The sequence below is a fragment of the Leopardus geoffroyi genome, chromosome A2 (genome assembly GCF_018350155.1).
Source record: "Leopardus geoffroyi isolate Oge1 chromosome A2, O.geoffroyi_Oge1_pat1.0, whole genome shotgun sequence".
NCBI classification, from domain to species: Eukaryota; Metazoa; Chordata; class Mammalia; order Carnivora; family Felidae; genus Leopardus; species Leopardus geoffroyi.
The window spans coordinates 57026186-57038219 of NC_059331.1; the positions used below are offsets into that span (position 1 = coordinate 57026186).

Here is a 12034-nt window from a genome sequence, read left to right on the forward strand (position 1 = left end):
TCTTGTGGTTCGTGAGTTCGAATCCTGCATTGGGCTCTGGGCTGACAGTGCAGAGCCTTTTTGGGCTTCTCTCTCTCTCCTTCTCTCTCTGCCCCTCCCCTGCTCTCTCTCAAAAAATAAATAAACTAAATAATAATAATAAGAAGAAGAAAATATCAACATTTTGTGGATGTGAAAATGGTATTCTTATGTACTTTTTATTAAAGTGTTTGTACCTTTTATAGATTTATGCTGGAATATTGATAAATGAAATAGTTTGGTGTTGGGATTTGTTCCAAAGTAAGACAAGAGAGGGGAAGGGATGAGGGTAGAGAGGAAACTGGCCGTGAATGGCTCATTGCTGAAGCTGGGTACTGGGTATGTGGGGTTCAGTGCACTATTCTATTTTTATACTTGTATAAAATGCTCTATGATAGAATGTTTTATTTTATTTTTTATTTTTTTTAACGTTTATTCATTTTGGAGAGACAGAGACACAGAATGTGAGTGGGGGAAGGGCAGAGAGAGAAGGAGACACAGACTCCCAAGCAGGCTCCAGGCTCTGAGCCATCAGCACAGAGCCCTAGGCGGGGCTTGAACCCTCGAACTGTGAGATCATGACCTGAGCCAAAGTCGGATGCTTAACCGACTGAGCCCCTCAGGCGCCCCAGAATGTTTTATTTTGAATGTTCTGGATAAAAGTCAAGTGTCAGGCCGGGTAAGGAGAACCCCATTCCCGGCGGGGGAGCCCAGCTCCACTGAGCGCTCCCATATCCGAGGCCAGACAGGGCACCAAGCACCACCCTTTCCCCAGGTGGAGCTATGTGCAGCCCCATCTGTACAATCTCATCTTAGAAGAATCTGCCTCTAAAAAACGAGAACAAAATTGGGGCGCCTGGGTGACTCAGTTGGTTAAGCGTCCAGCTCTTGACTTCGGCTCAGGTCGTGATCTCATGGTTTGTGGGTTCAAACCCCGCATCGGGCTCTTTCTGCCCCTCCTCCACTTGTGCGTGCAGGTGTGCTCTTTCTCTCTCTCTCTCTCTCTCTCTCAAAATAAAATTTAAGATTCTCTCTCTCTAAATAAATAAGTAGATAAACTTAAAAAAATTAAGATTCTCTCTCTCCCTCTGCCCCTCCCCGGTTGTGTGCATGTGGGTGTGCTCGCTCGCGCGCTCTCTCTCTCTCTCAAAAAAAAAAAGAAAAAAAAAAGGAAGAAGAATCCGCCTGACTGTTGGAATGAGGACCCTGGGGACCACAGAAATGGTCCAAAGCGCTTGAGCCCAGGTCTGGGGAGTTTATGTAGGAGGAAAAGGGAAAATGGAAGTAAGAGCCTCTCTCTGCAACAGTGGTTCTCAGTGTGGGGTCTCTGGGCCGCCAACATGGACGTCACCTGCGTCACCTGGGAACCTGTGAGAAATGCACACTCATGGGCCCCACCCAGCCCTCCTGAGTCAGACACGACGCCTGGCATCTGTGTTTAACAAACCTTCAGAGCGCAAAGGTTTGAGAAGCACTGCTCTGCGGTGTGGGGGGACAGCATGTCACCAAGGCATGGTTTCGGATTTATAGGCTCACAGGGTGCGCAAACTGGGACAAGTTACTCCACTTTTCTGAGCTTCGGCTCTAGCCCTGCCAAACCAGGAGGAGCCAGTAGCCAAGGTTATGGGAACTGAATCCAGAGACATACGTGAAGGTTTAACCAGGGCTGACCATGGTGGGGATATGCGGGAAGTAAAAAGCAAATGTTCGCTCCTTTCTCCCTCCCTCCAATTCCAGTTTTGAATATGACTTTGTAAGTGATTGGCAGGATCAGAATTTGCAAGATCACCGTTCAAGCTCAGCCTCTCTCTGCGCTCCACCTGCCCTTTGTTTAAAAAGGAGAAAGATGAGGGGTCCCTGGGTGGCTCAGTCGGTTAAGCGTCCAATTTCAGCTCAGGTCATGATCTCACAGTCCGTGGGTTCGAGCCCCGTGTCGGGCTCTGTGCTAACAGCTCGGAGCCTGGAGCCTGCTTCGGATTCTGTGTCTCCCTCTCTTTCTGCCCCTCCCCGATTCGTGCTCTGTTTCTCTCTCTCTCAAAAATAAATAAACATTAAAAACAATTTTTTTTTAAAGGAGAAAGACACTAAAACGGAGAGACAGAACCATGGCCCCGAGAAACCCTACTGGCCCTGGCCCTGTTCCCCTCAGCTCACCGATCAGCAGCTGCACAATGTTGGAGCCCGCGTACTTCCTCACGTCCTCGATCCAGTGAGGCACGGACAGAAAGGTGCTCCTCTTGGTGATGTCATAAGCCAGGATGGCCCCGTTGGCACTGCGGTAATAGCTCTGGGTGATGGTGCGGAATCGCTCCTGGCCAGCTGTGTCCCAGATCTGCAGCTAAAGAAATAGGGGGCCTCCCGTGAACCTGGTAGTGTGGCCAAGCACGGGGGATAGGGAGGGCAATCCCACAGACCCATGCCCAAAGCACTGGTTCCACTGGGCAGGCCACCAGCCCACACCTTGGCGGGAATCATGCAAGAGGGGCTAGAAGGTAGACAGAGAAGACCCCTGATCCCTTACAAGACAACTCAATGGCCCAGCTTTGAGGGGGGCAGGAGGATGCAAAAGAAGGTGGGGAGCCCTCATCTCTGCTCTCTAGAGTACCCAGGGCTCCCCTAAGGCTGGGCTCACTGCTGATGGGAGACACTGAACCAGAAGAGCTCCAGCAGCTCACGGTCCGGCGAGCTGGTTCTGGTATGCTATGATGCTGGCTGTGTGTGCATGTCCTGTGCCTTCCCCTCTCTGGGCCCGTAAACACACTACTACACCCAGCCACGTGGAAAGCTCCTCCAGCATTAAGGTTCTCTACTTCTGCCTCGGTGATGCCTGGTGGCAGTGACGGCCTGGGGGAAGCAGTGGATGGAGTCCTCTGGCGGGGCCTTTATCACCTGCTGGCCCAGCTTGGCCAAAGGCAAGGAACTTGGGGTCTTTCCTCGCCCATGTTTTCACTTAACTAACACCCATCAATGCCCACTGCCAAGCCTTCCTGCACCCTGGCCATGGACGAGAGGTGCCTGTGTAGCGGGAGCTTCCCTAGTTTCTGGAGAAGCAATAGTCTGGCATTCCCAGATAGGGCAGGGGGAGGGCCTGAACCCGGGGTAGACCTTGGGACCTTCACTGTGCCCGGGCTGGGAGGCTGCGCACTCTGGGGGGAGGTCACCAGCTCTGCAACTGGGAGAGATGGACTGCAGGCAGGCATCAGAGGAGGCAGATGGCAGGGCTCTTGGGGGCTCAGGACTTGCCTTCTCTGCTCCACAGATCACAGGTTCTTGGGGCTCTCTGAAGATGAACACGAGCCTTGGGTCTCCACCAAGCTCTGGGTCCATCCATTTTCCTTTGCTGGCACAAGCATTCTGGGGGCCTCTTTATCTAGTTCTCAAGGTATTGGGAGGCCCCCTAGTCCATCCAGGGTAGGGAAAAACCCCAGAGGCCTCAGACTGTTCCTGAGGGCAGGGCTTCAGGCCCTGGTACCATGGAGGTGAGCACCTCTTCCCTCGGCCCCATAGAGAGAAGTTTAAGAGTTAACAAACTCAGCCACAACATGCCAAATGAGACCCTCCTGTCCCAAGACCTCCTATTTACTCAACTATGAAAGGTTCCAAGGAAATCAGGTATCTGCTTGCTTACGCATGATGGGGGGGGAGGGGGGGGACGAAGCGAAAGGCATGAAGTCTGGCAGTACACAAATCTGGAATCCAGTTGACCAAGAAACTCATCCCCATACCCCAGAGAGAGCGCATGACACAAAAGACAAAGGACAAACACAGAAAAAAAAAGTGACCTGGACAAAACAAAAGCTAGGCAGAAGCAAATTTTTGTTTATCAAAAACAAACATCGGTATTTTCAGAGATAGGAAAAGATCCACAAAACAATAATAGAATACTATTGTTTTTAAGTTGTGGGAGTATTCAGGGAAAAAAAAGAGCTTTTGACTACTAAAAATATATCAATGAAAAATACAACCTAAGGGCTGGAAGATAAAGTTGAAGAAATCCCTCCAAAATAAAGAAATACAAAGAAATAAGAAGAGTAAGAGGGAAAAAACTGTAGAGCCAGCCTAAGAGGTCTAATATCAGGATAGTAAGCATTTCAGAAGGAAAAGAACAGTGGGGCGCCTGGTGGCTCAGTCCATTGAGCATTGGACTTTGGCTCAGGTCATGATCTCATGGTTTGTGAGTTTGAGCCCCGTGTCAGGCTCTGTGCTAAGCCCTCAGAGCCTGGAGCCTGCTTCGGATTCTGTGTCTCCTTCTCTCTCTGCTCCTCCCCTGCTCATGCTCGGTCTCTCTCTCAAAAATAAACGTTAAAAAAAAAAAAAAAAAAAAAAAAAAGACTGAAAAAAAAAAAAGAAAAAGAACAGTAAAATCAAGGGGAGGAAATCAAAGAAAGACTTCAAGAAAACTCCCTCTGAGAGTTCAGAGGGCCCACTGAACATAACACACAATGGAAAAAAACAGACCCCCCCCCGCCCGCCCCAACACACTGTGTGGGAATTCCACAATGGGGTGGGGGAAAGTGCTAAAAGCTTCCAGAAAGAAAAAAAAAAAAGAAAAGAAAACAGGTATTAAGGTTAAAGTTTCATAAAAATCCATATGGCATTAGATATCCAATGAAAAATGCCTAGGGGCGCCAGGGTGGCTTAGTCCGTTAAGCGTCCGACTTCAGCTCAGGTCATGATCTCACGGTTCACGGGTTCAAGCCCCACGTCAGGCTCTGTGCTGATGGCTTGGATACTGGAGCCTGCCTCGGATTCTGCGTCTCCCTCTCCCTCTGCCCCTCCCTGTTCACGCTCTATCTCTGTCTCTCTCAAAAATAAATAAACAGTAAAAAAATTATTGTTTCTTGTAATTTCCTTATAAGACAACTGACCAGAAAACGATAAATAAGGACTGTAAAGTGGGATTTCTAACGTGTAAGAAATAAAAAAGTAGGACAATAATAGCAGACACAAAAAAGGAAAGCAGATACATGAAATCATCCTGTTGTAAGGTGACTACACTTGTGCGGTGTCAGATGTGAAGTGAAAAATGAGAAGGGTTCAGTGCCAGTTGTAACATATGAAGTGATACAAAACTGTAAAGAGACTTTATAAGTTAAGGACGCCCTAACTTATCATTGGCCCTATATCAACTAAAAAGAGAAACAGCAAGTCAGTAGAGGAAATAAACTGGTATTTAAAAAAAAAAAAAAAAAATTTTTTTTAATTTATTTTGAGAGAGAGAGGGAGGTGTGCAAGCAGGGGAGGGGCAGAGAGAGAGGGAGAGAGAGAATCCCAAGCAGGCTCTGTGCTGTCAACATAGAGCCCAACGAGAGGCACCTTAAATATAAAGACACAAATAGGTAGCCTATAAAAAAACGAAACATATAATAAAATACATATAAGAAGTGAAGGTAAGAAAGTATATGAATGACAGTTACAATAATATCAAAGGCTTCCAGACCAAGAATTGCAAGAGATAAAGAGACACTTTGGGGCACGTGGGTGGCTCAATCAGTTAAGCATCTCTTGGTATCGGCTCAGGTCATGATCTCACAATGTGGGATCGAGCCCCATGTTGGGCTCCCGCACAGAGTGTAAAGCCTGCTTGGGATTCTCTCTCCCCCCCACCCCTCTGTGCCTCTCCTACTCAGACTTACTCCCCAACCCCCTCTCAAAATAATGATACTACATATGTATCTACCTAATTACAGAGTTTTAAATCCCATGAAGTTAAAACTGATAAAACTAAAGGGAGAAACAAATCCACAACTATCGTTGGAGATTTAATACCTCTCTCTCAGGAATTGATAGAATAAACAGAGAAAAAAAAAAATCAGTGTTGGGTAAAGAACATCTAAACCACACTATTGATCAAATTGGTATTTCCAGAACACCACACCCAACACGGCAGAACTGCCCCTTTTTTTTTCAAGTGGACCCAGCATATTCACCAAGATAAACCATATACATACACTGGGCCTCAAGTAAGTCTCAGGAAATTTCGAAAATGGAATTCTTATAGAGTAGTACTCTCACCACAAAAACAAACAAACAAACAAACAAAAACCTAAAATAGAAATCAAGAAAGCTCTGAGAGAGATTTCTTCAAGAAGACAGAACTGAGGGAAGGTCATATACTGAGAGGCAGGGTTTACGGTATGTTGGACAGATGGGGAGGACAGCTATCCCAGTTAGGATCTCCCCTACTTGCAGAGATGAATTAATGGTAAAAACACAGACACGTAAGCAAAACCAAGATGATAGTGCTTCCAGGAAGAACTGGTGGGACGTGGCCAACGAAAGATCAGTGAACAACTCTTAGTAATATAATCATCACCCTTAGTTGAACAATTCCTTCAACAATTTCTTTAAAAAAAATTTTTTTAACGTTTACTTATTTTTGAGAGAGAGAGAAAGCAGAGTGTGAGCAGGAGCAGGGAGGGGCAGAGAGAAGGGGGAGACACAGAACTTGAAGCAGGCTCCAGGCTCCAAGCTGTTGGCCCAGAGCCTGACACGGAGCTCGAACTCACAAACCGTGAGATCATGACCTGAGCTGAAGTCGGACGCTCAAACGACTGAGCCACCCAGGCGCCCCCCTTCAACCATTTCAACAAGAAAATACTAGAGATACCGGGGCCAACCAAACAGATGCAATTTGCTGTCCTCAAGCTTACAGTTTGGTGCAGGAGACAAATGCTAAGTAAGATAATAAGTAATAAGGGTTTATAATTATTATAAAATATATTTATTTATACATAAATATCTATAATATAAATACTATCAATTATAAAGTAAATAATAAAAATAGTAAGCATGGTAGCTAGTGATCAGATGGGAAAAAATGAGCAGGGAAAGAAATTATGAGGCAAGGCAAGGAATGGAGATTTAGATAGGACAACCACACAAGACCTCACTGTTCGTAAAGATCTGGAGAAAGTTAGCTACCAGTGCAGAAGCAAGACGATGGGTGTGTTTGGCACAGAATACAAAGGGAGAGAGTAGTCAGGGATGACCGGGGCAGGGAGGGGGGACCAGATCACACAGTGGCTTCCAGACCACAGCAAGAACCTTTGGCCTTCACTCTGAGTAAAGGTGGGAAGCCGTGAAGGTGGGAGTTTAGAGCCGATCAGATTTACTTTCTAACAGGATCGCTCTGACTGCCGCCCGGAGAAGAGATCAAAAGAGATCCAGGACAGAAATGGGGAGACCAGTTAGGAGGCAAGGGCCATCATCCAGGTGAAAGACAGAGGTTGGACCAGGGTGGTGAGCACCCTGTGGTTACCACAGCGAAGGTGGGGAGAAAGGAACAAATTCAGAAAACGTTCGGAGAACAGTGCTGAAAGGAACATACTGCTGATCTAATCAATATCGCCACACCACTCTACTGGGAGGATGTGGAGTGTGTACGTGTGTGATGGGGGCTGGGGAGGCACTGAGAGTTAGTTAACTCTCACCTTCTGAAGTCAGAAGTCAACAGACTACGTGTGTAACTGGGGGAGGCGGAGGCAGGTAGCAATGTAAGCAAAATAAATAGAAAAACCCCATCAACGGAAAAGAGCTCGAAGGGGTTACCCCCAGAGGCTGCGGGTGGCCGTATCAGGAGACCTTTTTGTACCGCGCCTTGTTGAACCAGATGACTCTTTCAACCATACACAAGTACAACTCTGATAAAAATAAAAACTAAATTAAAAACTAACAAAATAGCTACAGGTCAAGGTATCTGGGTCAACCAATTGGTGAAATTTGGGTGGCAATGGAGGAGGTATTTCTGGAAAGTAGGTCCTTCCCATGACTGGCAATATTCTCATCCTCTCCCACATTAGAGGAAGGGAAGGAAAAGAGCAGTGTCAGCGCTCGTGGGGTCCGACCGACCCGACTCCGTCACTTTCCAGCACGGTTATCTCTGGGCTACAACTGAATTCAGTTTCTCATCTGTTCCAAAAAAAGAAAAAAAAAAGGTCCAGTAAGGACCACATGACAGATTCAGTGTGCACGATGCCTAACACAGAGAAGGTGCTGGATAAATGCAGCCATTTAACAACATTTGCGTAGCTACTTACAATTTTTGGCTAGTGTTTTTAATATACACAAAGGAGATTTAATGCAAAAGGTAGGATACATGAAATGCCCAAAGGAAAACCTACTGGGCTGTGGGCATGGGCCAACCACTTGTTCATCTAACGTGTGCGGAGTTTCTGCCGTGTGCCAGCCCTTGCTCTAGGAACTGGAGATACTGCAGGGAACAAAACAAACACAGGGTTCACGTCGCAGCAAAAGGAGAGACAGGAATACAGACAGGATCCTTGCAGAGAAGGGTAACGAGCACTCTGAAGAGAATACGGGTAATAGGAGAGACTCCCTGGGACAGGGGCCTCCTCGCGTGGTCACAGAAGGGGGCACTCGAGCTGAGGCCTGATGATGAGAAGCCAATCATGGGGACAGTGTTCGGGCAGAGGGAACAGCGCAACAGTGTCCAGAAGGACAAAGCTCTCCGTGTTGGGAGATACAGAAAGGGCAGTGTGGCCAGACGGCAGTGAAAAGGGACATGGAAGGAGACGCGGTCAGAGGCAGACTGAAGCCAGAATGTGTGGGATCTTACGGGCCAGCGTCAAGAGCAGGTTTTATCTTTATCGCGATGGGAAGCCACTGGAGATGGTCTGCAGCAGGGAAATATACATTAGACATCTCTTCCATCCCACCTGGGAGTCTCTCCGATTCTAGCCAGGGGCGGGGGTGGGGCGGTGCTGCACAAACCACCAAGCTTTCATGCCTTCGTGACACACATGTGAGAAGGCCTCACCAACCCTATGGATCAACCCTTGGCCAATGGGGAGCAAGGGATGTCCGGCCAGATCAAGCCCTATCTGCCCATGGCAGCGACCAACTTGAGGATGCGGCCTTGTAACATGTCCTTTGTCCTCTGTTTCCCCCTCTCCAGTTGCCAAAACAAACGAGCTGCGAGCAAGCCCTTGTCTCAGGCCGTTTTCCAGAGGGAGCCCAGGCTAAGACGAGAAGCACTCTTGACTGATGTCTGTGAAGTACATCTGGGCTGCTGAGAGCGGCACAGTCCTGCCGTGGGATCGCAGGGGAGGTTTTAGTTGAGGAGGCTCAATCTCTAGGCCCAAATGCCCTCTGTGTTCCAGAAGAGGTGCGAGAAGCCAAACCAGGGGAGGCCCTGCTTTCCCAGCAGCCAAGTGAAGCTACTCTGCCGGAGCCCCAGGTTAGCCATTAGGCAGCGCCCCGAGGGGGTCTGGGTGAAAAGTTTAATGAGCGTGATCAGCCACCTCAGCTCCTCAAGAGACAGGAAGGTGAGGAGGCAGGCAAGCACGCCAGCACCATCCTGAACCTTCCATCGGAGAGGATGATGCAGGCTCTACTTCTCAGAAGTGACAGCAGAATCCACTGCATGGATGCTGTGGGGTCCTGGGACAGGCGTGCAGGCCACCTCACTGGGTCCCCAACAGAGCCTGCAGGCAGAGACTACCAGCCCAAGGCACAGAGCAGAAAGGCAGGCTCTGACAGCCCCATGATTGGCTGAGGCATGTGAGCATCGTGCTGGGCCCACGCCAGTCTGTCTGGCTGGCTGTCTGTCTGCTTACCTCCTTGCTCTCCACCCTCAGCAGGGACCTGGGTGAGAAGGAATCATGGACACGGAGTCCTTCGTTGCTCCGTGCCCTCCACACCTGTTGTCACCAAGCCTTACACGGGGCCACTGCGGATGGCCTCAAACCCGCCCCAGGCTTCCTCCTGCACTGCGGTCCATTCTCTACCCCACAGCCAACGTGGAGCCACTAAAACAGTATTAAGAATCTCATCGCTCCTCCGTTCTCCTCCCCGGAAAGGCCTAAAGGTCCTGCAGCATGGACCTTACTCGCCTCCACAGAACTTCCCTTGGGGCCGTATTTGCTCCTGGCTGATCCCTGAGCACTCCGAGGTCTCTATACCAAGCCCCTGGCCCTTGATGTTCCCCTTCCTGAAGTGTTCTTCTCCCAGACTGGTGCACGATTGGCACCACCCTTCATTTCCAGCCTGCTTTCAAGTATCAACTCCACTCACAGCTCTTTCACAACCACCTTTCTTTTTTTTTTTTTTTTCAACTTTTTCTTTTTTTTTTTTTTTTTTTGGGACAGAGAGAGACAGAGCATGAACGGGGGAGGGGCAGAGAGAGAGGGAGACACAGAATCGGAAACAGGCTCCAGGCTCCGAGCCATCAGCCCAGAGCCTGACGCGGGGCTCGAACTCACGGACCGCGAGATCGTGACCTGGCTGAAGTCGGACGCTCAACCGACTGCGCCACCCAGGCGCCCCTCAACCACCCTTTCTTAAAAGAGCAGTCCGTCCTGTCCCCTCACCCCAATTTACTTTTCCTCCACAGATCTTTTTATCTATTTTTAAGTTTATTTATTTTGAAAAGGAGAGAGAGAAAGCCAGGAGAGGGGCAGAGAGAGAGAGAGAGAGAGAAAGAATCCCAAGCTGTCAGTGCAGAGCTCAATGCAAGGCTCAAACTCATGAACTGTGAGATCATGTCCTGACCCAAAACCAAGAGTCAGACTCTTAACCGGCTGAGCCTTCTGGCATGAAGAAGGTCCTCGATTAATACATGCTGGGCGGATGAGCACCCTGTCTGCCCTTAAAGCCTTGTCACCCTGCCCTGCCAGGTGTCCATCTAGCAGATTGGGCTCCAGGGCCTGGCTTAGGAAAGCTAACCATGGAGTTAGCTTGGAATCCTACCCCAAGTCCATAATCAGCCTGAGGCCAAGAGAACATCTGCCAAGTTGAAACTACTACCCCACTCACCGGAAGTCCTCCGCACGCACGCTCACTTGACAGATAGGGACTTTGTCCTGTGGGTTAGGTCTCAGCCTGCCCTCCCTCACTCTCCCACCTCCCACCTGGCACACTGCCAGCCTCTCCTACCTTCCCCAGCCAGGCCTCCACATCTTACATTCAACTTCAGGGGAAACTTTCGGGGCTGCTGACATCTGGAGTGACATTCAGAAGCATCTGCTAGGCACAGAGGGCAGGAGGGCAGCCCAGTTAGGATGGAGAAGGGCTCCCAAAGCATGTACATTCAGAAGAGTGAGGCTGCCCCCACTCCCACTCAGCAGGGGTCAGTCAGGTAAGTTTCAAATGGGCAAGGGGTAGGGATTCCAAGGCTGCAAGAGTCCTGGGTTTCATCAGGTCCTTCTTCCACCCTGGTGACAGGAGGGCTCGGGCACACTGATCACAGCCTCAGTGGGAGGAAGCAGTCTCAGGATGAGGGATGACGCTTATTTTCTCTCCTAAGCTCCATGTGTAATGAGTCCTAGTTTACACTGTCCCTCTGAGTCACTAGGGACGACACCTTTATCTTCCTTTTCTAGGATAGATGGCATTCATCTTGACCTTTTGGTGAACTCCTACCTAACCTTCAAGACCCCAGATCAGAAGTCATCTGATTAGTAGAGCTCTCCCTGACACACAGGCCTAGGCCCCAGCCCAGAGGGGAATTCATTCCTCTTTCCTTCCTGGCTCCCTAGCATCCTGGTTCTTGCTTCTGTAACAGCACCCACGGCAGACTGTGTTCAACATTTCATTCAACTGTCCCAAACGAAGGTGCCCTGGGGGCCAGGCAAGGAACATAAAATGCAGCAAGACTGAGGTGCCTGGGTGAGTCAGTCAGTGAAGCGTCTGACTCTTGGTTTCGGCTCAGGTCATGATCTCAGGGTTTCAAGAGGTGGAGCCCTGTGTTGGGCTCCGTGCTCACAGCGCAGAGCCTGCTTGGGATCCTCTGTCTCCCTCTCTCTCTATGCCTCCACCATTCACCATCTCCGTCTCTCAAAATAAAAAACTAAAAAAAAAAAAAAAAAGTAGCAAGACAACAGAAAAGGAAATCCTGCCTAAAGCAAATCCAAAAAAAAAAAAAAAAAAACTAACAAATGACCATTCTGTAGGCACACACACACAAAAAAACAGGTTTCTTAGTGGGAACTGGCCTAGGGCTGTCTGTCTGGGGCTCTAGGTTTGTAAGTCTGTCTGTTGCCATCAAGAATAGGCT

At 48.9% G+C, this 12034-nt stretch overlaps 1 protein-coding gene across 2 annotated transcripts in view; it reads right to left on the reverse strand.

Moving 5' to 3' along the window:
• Nucleotides 1–12034, reverse strand: part of RAB43 (RAB43, member RAS oncogene family) — a 33692-nt gene that overhangs the window by 5270 nt on the left and 16388 nt on the right. Inside the window, exons 1-2 of one of the 2 annotated variants that reach the window (XM_045493990.1) lie at nucleotides 3262–3497; nucleotides 2173–2356 (exon numbers count right to left, since the gene is read on the reverse strand). In XM_045493990.1, the coding sequence (XP_045349946.1) occupies nucleotides 2173–2356; nucleotides 3262–3345 (268 nt within the window). In that variant the 5' untranslated portion in view covers nucleotides 3346–3497. Of the gene's footprint in view, nucleotides 1–2172; nucleotides 2357–3261; nucleotides 3498–12034 lie in introns of those variants that run through there. The other variant, XM_045493989.1, reaches the window with a different exon arrangement.